Here is a 19,407-nt window from a genome sequence, read left to right on the forward strand (position 1 = left end):
TAATTATCCTGGGCTCAACATACAGTAACATACTGTCCTCACACCCTCCATCCAACAGTTTCCACCCCATGTCCTATCATCTCGTCCCCATTCTTGTCTCCCACTTGGTTATTTGCAGTCCGCTGTCAACACATCCTCCTGTTTTTCTCCGCTTCCTTACTTTTTGTCCCTTTTCCCCCCACCTCCGTGCTCCACGTCTTGGTGCTATGCATGTCGGCAGTCTAGTCCCTGCAAACTCCACCTGACAGCGTACATCTCTCTCCCCACCTGTACACTACTATCCCTTTTCTGTCCCCTCCATATTGCTGCTTAGATCCTACATGATATTGCATTCTGGCCCAAGATGCTGGAGTTGGCACTGTGTGTGTGTGTGTGTGTGTGTGTGTGTGTGTGTGTGTGTTTACTGGTGAAGGCTATGGCTGAAAGTTACACACACCAAAAAAGTTTTGCATAACCCCAGCTCCCAGAACTCTTGGAGATAGATGTTGAGTGTGGACATTGTATCACAGACACAGTCCCTTTTGACTGTTTGGAGATGTCACTAAACCCACCCAAAGATGTAAACAACCACGCATGAGCAGCGCCTATTAGATGGAGGGGGTCCGACAGCCAATCAATTCCAGTCATTCCACCAGGAAGGAGGTACACGGCTTGTGTTGGCTGTAGTTCAACCATGCCTGGATGGTCAATACCACAGTTCGATCGCGTCCACATTCTTACTTTGTGCCAGGAAGGGCTGTCAACAAGGGAAATGTCCAGGCTTCTGAGAGTGAACGAAAGGGATATTGTTCGGACATGGAGGAGATACAGAGACAGGAACTATCAATGACATGCTTTGCTAAGGCTCCCAAGGGCTACTAGTGCAGTGGATGACTGCTACCTACAGATTATGGCTTGGAGGAACCCTGACAGCAATGCCACCATGTTTAATAAGTCTTTTCGTGCAGGCACAGGATGTCATATTATGACTCAAACTGTGCCCAATAAGCTACATCATGCTCAACTTCACTCCTGACGTCCATCTTTGCAACCACAACACATGCAGCGCTGTGCACATGGGCCTAACAACATGCAGAATGGATCGATCAGGATTGGCATCAAGTTCTCTTCACCGATGAGTGCCACATATGCTTTCAACCAATCATTGGAGATGTGTTTGGAGGCAACCCGGTCAGGCTGAATGTCTTAGACACACTCTTCAGTGAGTGCAGCAAGGTGGAGGTTCCCTGATGTTTTGGGGTGGCATTATGTGGGGCCGACGTAGGCTGCTGGTGCTCATGGAAGATGCCGTAATGGCTGTATGACACGTGAATGCCATCCTCCGACTGATAGTGCAGTTGGCAGCATATGGCAAAGCATTCGTCTTCATGGACAATAATTCGCACCCACATCGTGCACATCTTGTGAATGACTTTCTTCAGGATAATGACATCGCTCGACTAGTGGCCAGCATGTTCTCCAGACATGAACCATATTGAACATGCCTGGGATAGATTGAAAAGGGCTGTTTATGGACAACGTGACCCACCAACCACTCTGAGGGATCTACGCCGAATTGCCGTTGAGGAGTGGGACAATCTGGACCAACAGTGCCTTGATGAACTTGTGAATAGTATGCTATGACGAATACAGGCCTGCGTCAATGCAAGAGGATGTGCTACGGGGTATAGAGGTACTGTTATGTGCAGCAATCTGGACCACCACCTCTGAAGGTCTCGCTGTATGGTGGTACAACATGGAATGTGTGGTTTTCATGAGCAATAAAAAGGGTGGAAATGATGTTTATGTTGATCTCTATTCCAATTTCCTGTACAGGTTCCCGGAACTCTCGGTACTGAGGTGTTGCAAAACTTTTTTTGATGTGTGTATATGCGAGTGTCTTTTAATCGTGCCTGTCTGCAACTTTGATGTGTCTTCTTTACAGTAAGCTGCCATCTATCTTTTCCTACATTGTTGATATTCCTGCCTGGAGTTTCTATGGTTTGAAAAACAAAATCCAAACATTTTTGCGTTTTCTTGAAATGCCATGTGTGGTTTATTCCCCTCCCTAAAGGAAAGAAATTATTTGCGGGAATCATTTTTTATTTGACTGTGAAGCATTCCTTGAAACTGTCTTGGGAACATTCTTGTAGAACTCTTAGAGGTTACAGGTAGGTGGTACTCTGAATGATGTCAGTCATCAGCATTCGCTATCATTGGTTGGATTCAAATATCCTTTCGGTGCTTTGAACAGGTGTGAAGTTATTACTTTCTTAAAACTTTCAGAATGACCCTCACAACAATATGTTTTGTAGGATAAAAAATGTGCAGAAGAGCACCTTTTTTGCATACTGTTGTCACTGGCTCCTAGGTACTGTTAATACATAGTGTTTACCTTGACTTGTACAATAAATCAGCAGTATGACAGTGATCCAACTGCTAAGCTGTGCAGATTAACCTCATTTCTTTTTGCTTGTGTGAATAGCAAAATATGTTCTGAATGTGTGTATCTTCGATAAAGTGGGAGCTAAACTGATAATTGCGTAACTAATATAGATGTTAGCATAGATTTATTTGAGATAATATATTTATTATCTGTTCCATTATGTTTTAGGTTAAAGTCCAGGCTGATGCACCACATGGCGTGAGTTGGGATTCGAAGAAACATACAGGATATGTAGGTCTTAAAAATCAGGGTGCCACGTGCTACATGAACTCTCTTCTGCAGACACTGTATTTTACAAACCAACTAAGGAAGGTAGGTGGATCATTGAACTCTTAAACATAATTATTGATGCTACTCATACTTTGTCATTGGAAGCAGTGTCCGTTTTAGTTGGCATACACAGATAAATGTTGGCTTTAGGTTGTTTCCTTTCAAGATTTGTGTGTAGAATGCTCTGCAGATGGAGACAAATGATGTGTTATTCAGAACTGATATTTCAGTTGACATTACTATATTGTCTTTGGTGCAGCTTTGACAGGTAAGTGGTCTACCCTTTTCTCTCTCTCTCTCTCTCTCTCTCTCTCTCTCTCTCTCTCTCTCTCTCTCTCTCTCTCTCCGTGTGCGTGGGGGGGGGGGGGGGGAAGGGGGGGGCGTGTAGAGTGGACAGAATAATGATTAAATCTTGCTACAAATATACCAACTATTAGGTACACTGAAGTGAAAAAGAACTACAAGAAACTGGCTACTAAAATCTAAATCTACATCCATACTCCGCAAGCCACCTGACGGTGTGTGGCGGAGGGCACCTTGAGTACCTCTATCGGTTTTCCCTTCTATACCAGTCTCGTATTGTTCGTGGAAAGGAGGATTGTCGGTATGCCTCGGTGTGGGCTCTAATCTCAGAAATCAACAGAAATGATGCTATTTGTGACCGAGAATTAATACTGGTGAACCATTTGTCAAGGGATATCTTTGGAATATGCTCTGTCTCCACAACTTCATGATCTAAATTGGAATTCCAGCAGAGTAAGTTGTCAAGGCTGTAGAAATATTTTTGTTGACTCTTCTGAAAGTTCATCTGGGCAAAGTGGAGTAAGATGTATGAAGAGTTCTACCTAAAGTAAAACTTTCCAACAACAAGTAGATATAATTACTGTTAGTGGATACTATATATATCACAAGTTGAAAGATGATATGTCAAGTGAGAACATAAGAAGATTGAAAAATATTCTTTTAACAGAGTCTATAATAGACAGTTCTACCACCAAAAGCTTCGTAGACTTTACTCTTGTATTATGCAGGATAAATAGAGTTTTATGAAGATACAATTTTATGAGGAAAGTATTCACCTAACAGGTCACCAATTTTGCTCAACCTTCACACAATTTTACTACATAATCAGGTGTAACAAATGCTGCTCTTGTATGATGCACTTCTCAAACATTTTTGAGAAATTACTGTTCAACGTTTTAAAAGTCCGTTGAATACCATTTGTGATTGGCAGCCATCAAGCAGTGGTGATAGTGCAACTGTCTAAGGAAGGAGACTAGACATCTGCACATCTTGTATTTGAATCTTGTTAGACTACAACAATTAACATTTGTTTTCATGGAAACAATAATAATAACACTATTAATAATTATAATGGTAATGTGCCAGTCCACAAATCCAAAGACTTCTGTTTCAATACCCAGTCAGTGCTAGGATTTTTTACCTGTATCTCATCAGTTCTTTCACTTCCAGCAATGTTAGTGGCTGTGAAAAGTGTCGAGTTGCCCCGTGGTTCAGAGTCTGTGAAACTGGAAGTTTCCTATACCTGACTAGGTAAGTCAGTTCAAGCATTAAGGGAAGGCAACAGCAAGCCACCTCCATTAGGGCTGTGCATAGTAAACCACTGTGCTGTTCAAACCAACCTACACATTGATATTGTAAAAAAATGTTGTCCATTGTAGGCAGTTAAATTTATAATTTATTTGCTGCGCTGGTGGTCAGTTTTGGCTGTGTAATAATTTTCAAGCCCCTACAAGACATACCAACTGTGGAAGAATAAGGCACATAATTCGAAGAGCAATCTAAAATCTTTAAAATATAATAAATGGCAGTCATTGATGTGACATAAAATAATGTCTATACTCTGTTCATCATAAGAATAAACGTGATGTTAACATTACGCCATGTATTCTTCCGTGTTTGCTTGTATCTCATTGGATTTCATTTCATGTGGAGCAGAAGCCAAGTTGTGACTAGTACAGTCAAGTATGATAATTGGGATACATTTTATGCTGTGTTACACAGCTTTACCGGCACATTAAACTTTGACAGCATTGGCCAAACAGGGGTCCATCTAGCCTGCAATGATGTGGGCAGTTGCAGTTCAGAATTATAGAGAGATGGGCAATGAAACAATATTGCTTCGAATGTCTTTTAATTTTTAAAGAAAATGAAATAATATTCTGCAAAACCCCAGCTCTACTGTACGCTTCTTAGGTGACCATACGGAAAGTCTCAAACATCAAATGCTCTCGTTCTCTCCTGACATAGTTTTCAAATTACAAACAAGAGTGATGAAAATTCCCAACTTACACACATGGTAATTTTTCTTAGTAAGCCCTGTGTGATGAAAAAGCATACTGCAGGGATTTCACCGTGTTGTTGAATACTGAAGCCACTGAAGGTATTAATTATAGTCAGTCGTCTAGTAATCTCGTAGCTCCTTCCTTACCCAAATCCGAGAAATAAATTTCAGTACTGTAACTGTCGTCTGCTACATTGATAAGGAGTTGATCAACAACAGAATCCACGAAGCCACCCAGGCGCCACATTTTCTGCTCTTCTTTTGATGATGTGCCTTTCTATATCCCGCCAACATTTGGCACTGACGTATGAAACAGCTGTGTGTGTTAGTTCTAGTACTCTGGCAGCTTAACAGTCTTGTTGTTTCTTTGTTATTTCTCGGGCCAAATCCCTCAACTTGGCTCCAGATCAGTTCTGTTGGGTTCATATTGTAGTGGTACAGTGCCAAATGTAGCATTTGTATGGTGTGCTCAGTGCTGTGAAAATGAATGTTTTTCAGGTTTTTACAACATATACTTACATCTGTGGTATAAAACAATGGACATAGTCCAAAAGAGTATTCAGTTTTTCATTTTTGCCTTAAAAAATTAAATAATATTTTCTTAGTTTAAGCAACCTTTATCAAGTCTTTCATAAAATATTGATAATTGAGTACTTATATTTGAAATGAAAACAGGATTTACGTGTGCAGTATGTAATTAAAAACAAGAGTACGTGCATTATTCATAAAAATGATGATGAATGTTACTATTACGAAATGTAGGTAATTCAGATTGAACGGGGGGAAAAAAAGTTGACTTGGCCGAGACTTGAACCAGCTAATTATTCAGTGCATTGGGATACGAAACTATTACTCTACTGATTCCGCTGTACACGAACTTGCACCTGTGCCTCAACTGTATGTAATAAAATTGCTTGGAAAACTTCAAAGCTGATTATCTCTGTAAATTTATAACCAACATTAAGAACAACCTATTTCTCGGGCATTTTTTTAACCATGTTCCATATGCGTGTTTCACTACGGAACAGGAATGAGCCTCAGCCATTTTCATACTGTGTATTAACAGTGCAACAATCGGAGCGCAACAGTGCAGAGGCTGTGACTATACACGCTTTTTGAAATAAAAACTACACAACTAAACTGTGATTAAGAAAAACATTGATGGCTGCTAATACATTTGAATATCTTAGTTTCATCTAAGGTAACTTAGTAAAAATATATCTAATACATAAGTAGAACCTAGTTCCGAGGGCGCAACACCACTATTGTATGCGTGCTACGGTTTCTGACCAATCATCGCGTTTGTGTTTGTTCACATCAGGTTTATTCTTATGATGACCGGAATATAGTACTTACATACGTAGTCACTATGCACCATGTCATATTGGACATGACATGCAAATTAATCAGCCCACCTGTGGAACCAAATACCAGTATTTTCTTATTCTGTATCACGTATGAACAGAGGTTGTAAAATACATGTGAGAGCCTTGTATAGTAGAGCTTGATGACAAGCTTAACAATGATTCACTGAAAAATCACCTTATATACTCTGAAATCTCAACTTATACTCTCGTTACACTAATGTGCAGATTACATTGACTTAGCAAATATCGTGGGATAGTGGGGCACAGGTGGCATGTGGCATATGTGTTGTTTGCGCACCACACTCCCCCCAAGGTGACTGCAGTTGTGTAGGAGACCTTCTGAGCAACGGTTACGCAAATGATTTGTGAAACATGCACCGTCGTTGTCAGGTGACGCCGTTTGAACGCGGTATGGTGGTCAGTGCCTGATGGATGGGAATTTCGATTTCGGCAGTGGTGCAGGAATTTGACTTCATAGTCAACTCTGTCCTTAGTGTATTGTGAGTGATTGAATGAGGGTGTCAGTCCACAACAGATAAACTACTGACTGTTCAACCACCCTTGATGAGTGTGACCGGTGACATCTGGGACGGATTGTCAGTAGTGATAGGACAACAGCGCAACAAATCATGGCTCAATTCAACACAGGACATGCTGTACACGTCTTCCAGTAGACTCTCCATAGGAACATGGGTTTTGCGGTGTTAGAGAGCTGGTCCCTGCATGGGGGTACCACTGTTAACCCAATGTCATTAGGTATGTCGCGTTGCACCTGTCGCCAGTCACCAGAGATGGACACTGGAACAATGGCATAATGTGATATGGTTGGATGAATCAAGATTCCAACTGCACCATGCTGATGGAGGGCATTGTATGTGCCATGACCACATGAATCTGTTGATCCCACCTGCCAAGTTGATTTAGTCAAAGGCGATGGTGTCTGTTATGGTCTGTGGTGCATTTTCATGGTCCTCTGGTTGTTCTGCAATGGACTTTGAATGGTATGCAGTATGTTGAGCTGTTCGGGGATCATTTCCACACATTTTTTGTGTTCAGATATTCTGACAGTTCTGAATTGTTTCAAGATGATGATGTGCCATCGCATCACTCCCACATTGCCTGGGAATGGTTCCAGGAACATGCAGGGGAGGTCCAAAGACTGAAATGGCTAACCCAGAGCCCAGATTCGTACCTCATCAAGCATATCTGGGATTTCATGAAACACAGGCTCTGCGCTATGGATCCTGCACCCATGAACAGACCAGAATTGGCTACCACACTGCAAATGGTCTAGTGTTAGCTGCTTCCAGAGGAGCACCAATGATATATAGTTCACTGGCACACAGAATAATGGTAATTAAACATTACATTTCTAAGATACATGGTACATAAAATTAGTTTGTCACAGCATTATAAACCTAATTTTATAATAATGATGAAATAATTGCATACTCAAAATTCGTTTGCATACTCAAAATTCGTTTGAATTATCAGTGTAGAAAATTACAAGAGTAAAACCTGTAACTGAAGGTTATTATGTACGTCAGTATAGTAAACACCTAGAATGTCATGGATTCAGCTTCACGAATTAGAAATGGTTACTCTTATTATTGATGCATTCCTTGCCATCCATGTAGCATTAATTGTATAGTTGTAGCTAAGTAAACCAACAACGTAAATACTAATAGTATTTTACATGAAGAGTGTGGAATCTTAAGTAAAATCTTCATTTACATGAGTTACCACAGTCTCACAGAATAACAGGTAACAGTAAGTGCACGGTGGTGTTGTAAAACATGAAAGCCACTTATCTACACTCCTGGAAATTGAAATAAGAACACCGTGAATTCATTGTACCAGGAAGGGGAAACTTTATTGACACATTCCTGGGGTCAGATACATCACATGATCACACTGACAGAACCACAGGCACATAGACACAGGCAACAGAGCATGCACAATGTCGGCACTAGTACAGAGTATATCCACCTTTCGCAGCAATGCAGGCTGCTATTCCCCCATGGAGACGATCGTAGAGATGCTGGATGTAGTCCTGTGGAACGGCTTGCCATGCCATTTCCACCTGGCGCCTCAGGTGGACCAGCGTTCGTGCTGGACGTGCAGACCGCGTGAGACGACGCTTCATCCAGTCCCAAACATGCTCAATGGGGGCCAGATCCGGAGATCTTGCTGGCCAGGGTAGTTGACTTACACCTTCTAGAGCACGTTGGGTGGCACGGGATACATGCGGACGTGCATTGTCCTGTTTGAACAGCAAGTTCCCTTGCCGGTCTAGGAATGGTAGAACGATGGGTTCGATGACGGTTTGGATGTACCGTGCACTATTCAGTGTCCCCTCGACGATCACCAGTGGTGTATGGCCAGTGTAGGAGATCGCTCCCCACACCATGATGCCGGGTGTTGGCCCTGTGTGCCTCGGTCGTATGCAGTCCTGATTGTGGCGCTCACCTGCACGGCGCCAAACACGCATACGACCATCATTGGCACCAAGGCAGAAGCGACTCTCATCGCTGAAGACGACACGTCTCCATTCGTCCCTCCATTCACGCCTGTCGCGACACCACTGGAGGTGGGCTGCACGATGTTGGGGCTTGAGCGGAAGACGGCCTAACGGTGTGCGGGACCGTAGCCCAGCTTCATGGAGACGGTTGCGAATGGTCCTCGCCGATACCCCAGGAGCAACAGTGTCCCTAATTTGCTGGGAAGTGGCGGTGCGGTCCCCTACGGCACTGCGTAGGATCCTACGGTCTTGGCGTGCATCCGTGCGTCGCTGCGGTCCGGTCCCAGGTCGACGGGCACGTGCACCTTCCGCCGACCACTGGCGACAACATCGATGTACTGTGGAGACCTCACGCCCCACGTGTTGAGCAATTCGGCGGTACGTCCACCCAGCCTCCCGCATGCCCACTATACGCCCTCGCTCAAAGTCCGTCAACTGCACATACGGTTCACGTCCACGCTGTCGCGGCATGCTACCAGTGTTAAAGACTGCGATGGAGCTCCGTATGCCACAGCAAACTGGCTGACACTGACGGCGGCAGTGCACAAATGCTGCGCAGCTAGCGCCATTCGACGGCCAACACCGCGGTTCCTGGTGTGTCCGCTGTGCCGTGCGTGAGATCATTGCTTGTACAGCCCTCTCGCAGTGTCCGGAGCAAGTATGGTGGGTCTGACACACCGATGTCAATGTGTTCTTTTTTCCATTTCCAGGAGTGTATATGGTTAATAAATTAGCCACAGGAGGAGTGTGTCCATTATCACAAGTACAGTAGACAACTTTTAATACTACATTCCAGCACTTATTAGCAGGGATTGTCAGTGACAAGTTATAGCTAAAATATAATTAATAACAAACACACGGCCATAATCTTGCTTACGTTGTGAGTAAAACAGTCTCATACATGAGTGTTCGACCTAAGGGCTGAGTACTGGCCCGTCCGACTGGTTAGCCTGCGTAGTTTACAATAATTTGCAAACGATATCCCCCTGTGGGCATGACAATGACTTTATTCGTTCGCAGTGTAGGACAAGACAAGACTTGTGAGAAAGTGAATAAGACTCTTGTTGACTGGTTACTAAGGACCATGAACAATGTCAGAACTCAATGTAGAGTCAACATGAACTTATAAATTGCTATATACTAATTGTAAACAGCATGAAGTGAATAGACAAAACACAGCACTCCTGGCGGCCAGTGTGGAACTAACTGATGGTGTGAAATTGAACACTCGTGGAATGACACACATGTGAAACACTTCTGCATTACACTGTACAGAACTGCTGACCTTGGTTGCTATAAGTGTAACATTGCAGGGTACAAAGGATAGACGGTAAATCTGATTACTCACAGACTTAAAAATGTTTCGCTTATAAATACAAATACATACAGATCTGTTTTATTCATAATGTAAGCAAGGTTATGATCATATGTTTGTTATTAATTATACAAGTGTGTGCTGGAAAGTCTCGTCTCTGAGTTTTGTATGTGAAAACTCTTAAAACTTTTTAAAATAAATTAACATGATTAACATCCATACTATTCATGTCTACATATGTATTTCTCAGCATGGTCACCCTGGTGATGAACATTTTTCTCCCAACAAGAGACCAATTTGTTGATACTGCTGTTGTAGAATGTTTGGCTTTGTTGATGGAGCCACCACCTCACCTCTGCAAGCACCAGTTCATCACTACCAAAGTGAAGTCCTCAAAGGTGTTTTTTTTAATTTTGGGAACAGGTGAAAATCAGATGGGGGCCAAGTCAGGACTGTATAGGAGATGATCGATGATCAATGACGGTGAACCCAAGGCATCAGATTGTTGCAGATGTCGAAGCGCACATGTGTGATCTGAAGCAGTGTGTGCTCAGTGTTGGGAAAAACTCCTCGAATTTGTGGCTTTCAGTTTTCTGAACTGTTTACTATGTATCAACATAGTAATATTACACTGTACTCATAACAAAGGACTTGCTTTTCCTGTGCCATAATTTATTCTTCAGCTTGTTTATTGCGCATTCATGGTTAGAAAACCACAGTGCACATAAAAATGTGAGAGAGATTGCAGGTGATGGATTTTTTATATCAAGGTTTTTTGTAGATTCCATACCCTTCAAGTAACATATTTATATTATTGGCTTATTTAGCTACTACAGTTTGTTACATGGGTTGTAATGTGAGAAAGCACCTATGATAAGATTACTAATTTCTTGTTACTGAGTTCACCTTGCTCTGCTGAATCCACACATTCTTGGTGATTATAACAATGAGATGTGTATAATAACCTTCAGTTACAGGTGTTACTCTTGCAATTGTTCTATGTTGAGAACTCAGATGATTTTGTATATGCAATTATTTCCTTGTTATTATACAACACAGCTAATGTTCCTAGTGTTAGAATTATTCTTATGAGATTCTGTAACCAGTGTTAAATTTGTTATAGCTTATCAGTGGTAATATCCACACCCTATTTATTCCCATTTCCTCCCTTTCTAATGTAATGTGTATTAGACTTGTAAAACCTTGACATGCACTGATTACATACCATGTTTACCCGATTATAAGATGACTTTTTCCCCAAATTCTTCATTTGAAGCCGGCCGATGTGGCAGAGTGGTTCTAGGCGCTTCAGTCTGGAGCAGCGCGGCCGCTACAGTCACAGGTTCGAATCCTGCCTCAGGCATGGATGTGTTTGATGTCCTTAGGTTAGTTAGGTTTAAGTAGTTCTAAGTTCTAGGGGACTGATGACCTCGGATGTTAAGTCCCATAGTGCTCAGAGCAATTTGAACCATTTTCTTCATTTGAAAAATATGAGATCTTATGTTCGCAGATTAAACAGTTGCTTCTGATATCAACATTCTTACAATGTTTAGTGGAATAATATAGGGGTTGTCTTACATTTACGGATGAAGCTTTGGCTATTGAGGTTTTGTACAAATTTATTTTGAAGAATTGTGAAGGGTAACGGGTTAGTAAACGATACTTCTGTTCACATAGCCTCCAGATTCCCCAGTACGCCGAAGTGCTTGATACAGTATCAATTTTGCTCGATCAATCACGTGACGTTTAATGCGTGGTGCTAGTGCAACAGATACACAAGAAACTATGAACTAGCTACTACAGCAGTCTACTGCTCTGCTTAAAAAATTGGCAATATTGTGAAACCAGGAGGAAATAGCATTAAATTGTGTAAAATTAACAAACTTTCGTTGTATTTGAACAGGTTTGCAAACCAGTACTTAATTTGGTTATGGGGAAACTAATGATTTGCAAAATAGCTTTCAAATTAGAAACTTGGTTGCTGTTCGCATGATATAATGTCACTAGCTTTTAATCAAATTTAGACCAAGATGGTGATGTTCAGATGAAACAATGAAAATTAATCCAGAATTAATGACAAATGAAACAAATTACATTAAACCGACTACAATGGTTAGTGCGAAAATAAATTCAGTGGAAAGACCCATTGTGGGGTGGTACCAACAGACGTCACTAGATTGCGGGATGAGCTAAAATTCAAGAACTGGACTGAATCGTAATTGAAATCTTTCACTTACATGTTAGTTGCTGTTGTTGCATATGACATGCACCATAGATGTTGCTGTCTGTGTTCCACTGCTGCTCAAGCACAGCACTAGAGGCGGCCTGGAGGGGGAACAGTGACACCAGCTTGTCTGAGTGACTAAGTGTGGGGAGGGGACTGGTGAGCGGGCAGCAAGATTTTGTCTTGCTGCCGACTGTGGGTATCTGTACTGTGTGTTTTGGCTTTTTATGAACATCTACCACGTTTATACTGCTGTTTGCCTGAATCCATTGTACTCGGTGTAGAACTGACTTTAAAATTAGACAGATATTCAGCATTAGTGTACATTTCTGCAGGAAATGATTAAAGTTTAGATTGGGGCCAATGGCTTACAAATGTGTTTCCTGCACCAGTGTTGTCGATGCTCACCGTAAGGTATGATGGGAATGGTATGGCATGTGTCAGCTGCTAGTTCTACACAGCCAGTGAGAGAGTGGCAGGCAGATGATATGTTTTTTAGCAAAAACAAAAACATTTTCGTGTCAGTATAGAAGCAAAGTCGGCTGTGTGTCCAGGAAAAAAATAAGAAATTGCAACATATTGGGAAAAACGGCCAGATATTTGTAACAACGAAGATATAAGTTTCACAGTTGTGCTGTTAGGATGATGTCAGTGATTAAAAAACAGTGGTACCACAGGTGACAGGCTAAATAAAGGTTGTGAAGATAAAAATTAATTTAAAAAAATTCATTTTGGATATTTTATTTCTCCTTGCATTATCAAAACATAAACACTCAATAAATTGCTTAAGTTTAAAATATGTGTAATGTTAACTTTTGAGGCAGATAATTAAAGTCAATAAAAGCTTATAATTTTGATTAGTCGGAGTATGTTAAAAAGTATATTTTTCCCAATGAGCCTCTTAAAAAAAGGGAGGTTTCTTATATACAGGGTCATCTTATGCTTGAGTAAATATAGTATATTCTCCTTGTAATTGTCTAATTATCAATGCAGCATTCCAAAACAAAGTTGTACGTAGATTACGGTCTCTTCACTTTAGGCAGTTATTGTCCATGTTCTTGTCATTAGGTTTATATTGCTTTGACAATGTAACTGATGTTACATATAATATATTTTATAAATATTATGAGAAGGAAAGTTGTTACTCACCATATAGCGGCGAAGATGCTGAGTCGCAGATAGGCACAACAGAAAGACTCTCACAATTAATGCTTTCGGCCATTAAGGGCTTCACCACACACACACACACACACACACACACACACACACACACACACACACACTCTGCACAGTTAGGCAACTGAAACTGGAGAGGGACATCATGGTGGGGGTGGTGGACAGTGAAGTTCTGCAGGTCAGACAGAGAGCAGTGGAGAGGTTTGGGGAGGGGGGGGGAGTGGCAGAAAAGGAGTGAAATAAAAAGACTGGGAGTGGTGGTGGAATGACAGATGTATGTGTAGTGCTAGAATGGGAACAGAAAGGGGCTGGACGAACGAAGGTTGAGGCCAGGAAGGTTACGGGAACATAGGATGTATTGCAGGGCAAGTTCCCACCTGTGCAATACAGAGAAGCTGGTGTTGGTGGGAAGGATCCTTATAGCACATGCTGTGAAACAGTTGTTGAAATGAAGATTATCATGTTTGGCAGCGTGTTCAGCAACAGGGTGGTCCACTTGTTTCTTGGCCACAGGTTGTAGATGGCCGTTCGTGCGGACAGACGGCTTGTTGGTTGCCATGCTTACTTAGAATGTAGCACATTGGTTGCGGCTTAGCTTGTAGACCACATGACTGGTTTCACAGGTAGCCTTGCCTTTGATAGGATAGGTGATGTGTGTTACTGGAGTAGGTGGTGGTGGTGGTGGTGGTGGTGGTGGTGGTGGTGGTGGATGTATGGGACAGGTCTTGCAGCTAGGTCTATTACAGGGTTATGAGCCATGAGGTAAGGGATTGGGAGCAGCGGTTGTGTAATCCTGGATTTTCCATTGTTTGATATTTTATAAATGTAATGTTTAATTATCATTATTCACTATGCGAGTGAACTACATCCATGTGTAGATTTACAGTTCTGACATTCATGTATAATGTCTGTGAGTGTATTTTTTGCCAAAGCTGATTAGAATTCAGTCTGCACATTTGTGTAACGAGAATATAATACAAGACTTCACACAGTACTATAAAGTTCTTCAGTATATTGTTTAGTTTGTCATAAAGCTTATGGTACATGTCTCTTCGACATATTTGACAACGTCTATGCGTACGAGATACAAAATAAGCCTACATTGATAGGTGGTTCCACATGTGGGCTGATATATTGATTTGCACGTCATGTCTTATGCGACATAGTGCATAGTTGCACTATGTATATAAGTACTAGACAGTACCTTATGTCAAATCTGTGACTCTGTCAGTTTTATGTTTTAAAGATTTTAGATTGTTATAAAAGTTATACGCCTTATCCTTCTGTGGTTGGTATGTTTCGTAGGTATTTTTGGTATGTTTCGTAGGTGTTTGTGAAGGACGTCACATTCAAAATTGGCCAGTAGTGCAACAAATAAATGATAAATTTAACTGTCTACAACAGACAGTGTTTTCTTTTACAAAATATATTGTATGTATCTAAATAGGGCTTCATGTTGATGACACTATAGCTTTAATAATGAATCCAGACACTGTAGTACGTGCTTCGCAATGTATACTGTTATATAGCCAGCTCAAGCTTTTTGAAGAGACTGCAGGATGGTTATATATTGTTGTAGGGCCTGAGAGAAATAGGACCAAAGAGAAATATCATCTTGTGAAAGTTAAATTACTCTTCACTCCTTGGTATTGCATCATTTGAAAGCTTTTATATTAATAGTTGTTTTTAAATACACATGGTTTGCTTCAAAAATTATCTTAAAAGCCAGTTGTTCTCTATGTTAATGAGATATATTTTGCTATAATTATTAAAAATCAAATGTGCATGTCAGAAAGTGGCATTAAAAAATGTACATCTTGCAAGTCTTCTATGATTTCGTGCTTTTATAACAGATCTTGGCTCCCGAATGCCTTGGGCTCACCAGTGATGAAGAATTCTAAATATAACGACTTCATGACAATAACTTTTAATATTTGCATGAGTCTATTGAAAAATAATTGTATAATAAGGAATTTTGATAGTTATATAATAAGGAATTATGATGAAATGAATAAAAAATTATAGCTTGCCACAAATTTGTTGTTGTTGTTCTGTTGCAAAAATAAAAGTGTGTGTCATGGTTAAAGAGTTTGATGAAGGTTTAGAAACAAAATGATGTGGCTTAAATGCAGTATGTATGTACTTGTAGTCTGCCACCTTAGCTGGTTGCTTTAATGCCACAGCTTGGAGGCTGGTGATTTTTGAGGTATGAAAAGGGCTCACAAAGCATCGAACAAAGATGGGGGGGGGGGGGGGGGGAGCCTGACAGTCACATAATACTGTAGTAGCATTGGCTGCATCTTAAGTATGTACTACAATTGTGCTACAGGTGAGAAAAAATCACTGAGCTGTTGGGTTAATGCTTTCCAAGTTGGACAGATGTCTGCTAATACCAGTTCTAAAATTACAAGGAGTCAGAGTGATGGTCTGTACCTAATGGAAATTCCAAGTTCTGTTGATAGATAACATATACATGTATAAAAACTTTAAAACGTTTTTTACATTTGTCTAGGATTTGTACTCCACAAAGTACTACTGGCCACTAATTCTTCTTCCTGTAGGAAAACACACATTTATGAACAATTTCAGATATTTTATTAAAGTATAATGCACAGTGAAAGTATCTATGACTGATTTGGTGACCTTTGATGTGAAATAATTATTTACAAATGTTTTAGTAGTTATAGAAAGAGGTCACTAGTAATAAGACTACCTCTGCTGTTTGATCTCATTGAATTATCCATTTTTGTCTCCCATATTAAAGATACAAACTCCTCAAGTGACCCTCAACCACTCCAACTCCATAACAGTCTGGATCCCTACTTGTCACTGCTGATGCCACCTCCATATACCAAAGGTCTGTCATACCCATGGCCTTGCTGCTATCAAATGCTACCTCTCCCAACATCCTTCTAATTCCAAAACAAACACCTCATTCCTTATTCGTCCTCACACGTTACTATGTCCTATTTCCCCTTTAGTCGAAGATATACAAACAAATCCACAACATGCTCATGGATGCCCACATGGCCCACTCCTATGCTAACCTGTTTGTGCCATAAGTGGATACCATCCTAACTTCCGAAAACCCTTGTCTGGTTCAGGTTCGTTGATGTCATCTCAGCAGCCTCAACATTCATCTGCTTGATCTTCCTCAGCCCAGTGTGCTACCTTTTGACCTCCATGTCTCTGATGGCTTCATCCAATTTGTCCATATGAAGTCCCACTAACCATCAACACTACCACTGGAACAGCTGAACTGTACCTTTCCCTGGGCTTTGTTTGTTTATCATCGATCCATGAAAATGAGGAACATTGTACTCACAATCCTTCCATCCCAAGTAACGTGGTATCCCACTGCCCACTCAATCTATGGAGTACCCTCTTCCATGTTTTGCCACTCCCACTTCCAACCCCCCTGCCCTATGGGTCATATCTCTGTGTTAGACCCAGGTGCAAGACCTCACAGATACACCCACCCAGCAGTCCTGTTGTAGGCTTATCCTAGCCCATCAGAAATGGGGTCACTGGGAAAGAATTCATGACACGTCATGTACCTGCTGTACTGCAATTTCTGCATTTTGTGTGTGCATAACTACCAACCAGCTGTTAACCCAAATGAATGGGCACCACCAAAGTGTGGCCAAGAACAGACCCAGTCAACCAGTGACAGCACATACTCTAAGCACTAAATGCTCAATGGCTACTTGAGTCACTGATGTCTGGAGCCTTTCCCCGCACACAGGCTTCTCTGAACTACATAGATGCGAGTTAACATCACAATGCAGCAGTCAGCTACCTATCCCCAACACTCCCTCGCATTCCCTGCCTCCTTTCTGCCCTCACACATTCCACCTGACACAGCTGCTCATCCCAACCAAATCCTATAACAGTGTAAAAGAAATTAATTTTGCAAATAAACTTATTATGTTGCTATGGGAGAACCTTCACTGTCAGTAGCAGTGGTGCTTTTCGGAGCATTTTGAACAAAGGACAATATGTAGTGCTAACCTACGACTATCTTGATACTTCTGCTGTATTGTTGAACCATTTGTTATATGGCTGCAAGATACACAGTTACTCAACTGTGTAGCTTCCACAGTATATTGACTGATATGCTCCCTAACTACATCTCAAGATGGAGAGTGTGGAGCAGTCTTGCATTGCTAGATGTCAGTTTACTGAAAAGCTGATAGTACCACTCTCTCTCTCTCTCTCTCTCTCTCTCTCTCTCTCTCTCTCTCTATTTCTCTATTTCTCTCAACAATCCCAAATAGGACTGGGAAGGATAGCAGGGTACAAGTGGGGAAAGAGATGTCAGCGCAGTGTGGCGGAGCATGCAGGGACTAGGTCAGTGGTTCCCAATCTGGGGGTAATTATACTCTGAGGGGTAATTTCTGAAGGGGTAAAACTAAATGATTTGATTCCATTTCAGTCATGAGACTAAATTATTTTCAAAAGATCATTACTATTACCACAATCTTGTAAAACTTTAATATTGATTATGTAAGTTGTCAATAATTACTTTTTCTCAGTTAGTAGCATTAATGCAGTGGAGGTTACAGGTTCCTCACACAGTCCACCCTCTACACATATATGTTGTGCTTTGTCTTGTACACTACTGATTATAAATGTAAGACATAGGCATAACAAATTCTAAATATCTCAAGAAAATGTCTTCTTCTAGTTGTAGATAGTACCTGCAGTAGTCCAGAAATTGCCTCATTACTCACTTTGAAGCAGATAAATGAATTAAATGACAGCACGGTACAGTAAGGGCTACTATAGTGCTGGTAACAGTTGTTGTTGTTGTTGTTGTTGTTGTTGTAACACAAAGTATTAATGGCCTGAAGTTGTCTAATTTCTGCCAGTTCAGATGTAAGGAGTGCAGCAATGAAGTGATTTACAAACAATGGTGCACACATCTGAGCTTGTTTGATTTTGAATGGGGTTGCAATGTGCAGGTAAAGTGCTGCAGTAGAAAGGAGTAATGCAGGGGAAGATTGTAAGAAGTGTGTACCCACACTGTGGATAGCTAGCTTCCTTTTCTGAGAAGCAGTTGTGGGTAGCACTTACGATGCACCACGAATTCCTTCATCATTCAGTCATCTCCCCCCCCCCCCTCCCCCCCCCCCCCCACCACACACACACAAACTAAATGTAATGCAACTTTCATCATTTTAAAAATAAGTGTTCCAAGAAAAGTTTCATTCTACAGTTTAGTTAGGTGCTGAGGTTGGTGATAATATGGGGGAGAAGGGGGGCAGCAGGTGGCAGGGGTGGGGAGGGAGGCGTTTGTAGCTAATGTTTGATTGCACTGAGGGTTAAGAAAGGTTGGGAGCCACTGGACTAGGTGATGACAGAACAAGGCACAGCATTGGGAGGCTGTAGGGGAGGGTGGGTAGGGGAAACGTGGAGCGGAAAGAGAGAAGCGGAGGAGGGGAAAAGACTGATGGCGCATTGGCAGAGAGCGGCGTACCTTGAGGGTGTTGCATCCATCCACTCGAGGCCATCATGATGGCCTGTGTGGTAGTGACCACTACCCACTCTTCCTATCCATCCCTCAGCATCACTCCCCTGGGTGCACGCCTAGATGGGCTCTCCACAAAGTCGACTGGGATGGTTTAGTCTCCACTGTTTTTCTGAGCTAACTGCTATATGGAGGCATTGATGAGGCTGTTCAGAATGCAACAGCAGCCATTCTATTGCCAGCTGACTTAGTGATCCTCTATTCTTTGGGATCCCTCCCATCGGAAGGTAGTATCTTGGTGGACCTCATAAACCACCAAGGTTATTAGAGATCA

The 19,407-nt window shown here is 41.6% G+C and overlaps 1 protein-coding gene across 1 annotated transcript in view; it reads left to right on the forward strand.

The window, feature by feature from the left end:
• Positions 1-19,407, forward strand: part of LOC124593708 (ubiquitin carboxyl-terminal hydrolase 7) — a 211,545-nt gene that overhangs the window by 17,557 nt on the left and 174,581 nt on the right. The window contains exon 6 of the mRNA XM_047132015.1: positions 2,594-2,737. Coding sequence (XP_046987971.1) covers positions 2,594-2,737 — 144 coding nt within the window. The remainder of the gene's footprint in view (positions 1-2,593; positions 2,738-19,407) is intronic.

The sequence above is a fragment of the Schistocerca americana genome, chromosome 2 (assembly GCF_021461395.2).
Source record: "Schistocerca americana isolate TAMUIC-IGC-003095 chromosome 2, iqSchAmer2.1, whole genome shotgun sequence".
Classification (NCBI taxonomy): Eukaryota; Metazoa; Arthropoda; class Insecta; order Orthoptera; family Acrididae; genus Schistocerca; species Schistocerca americana.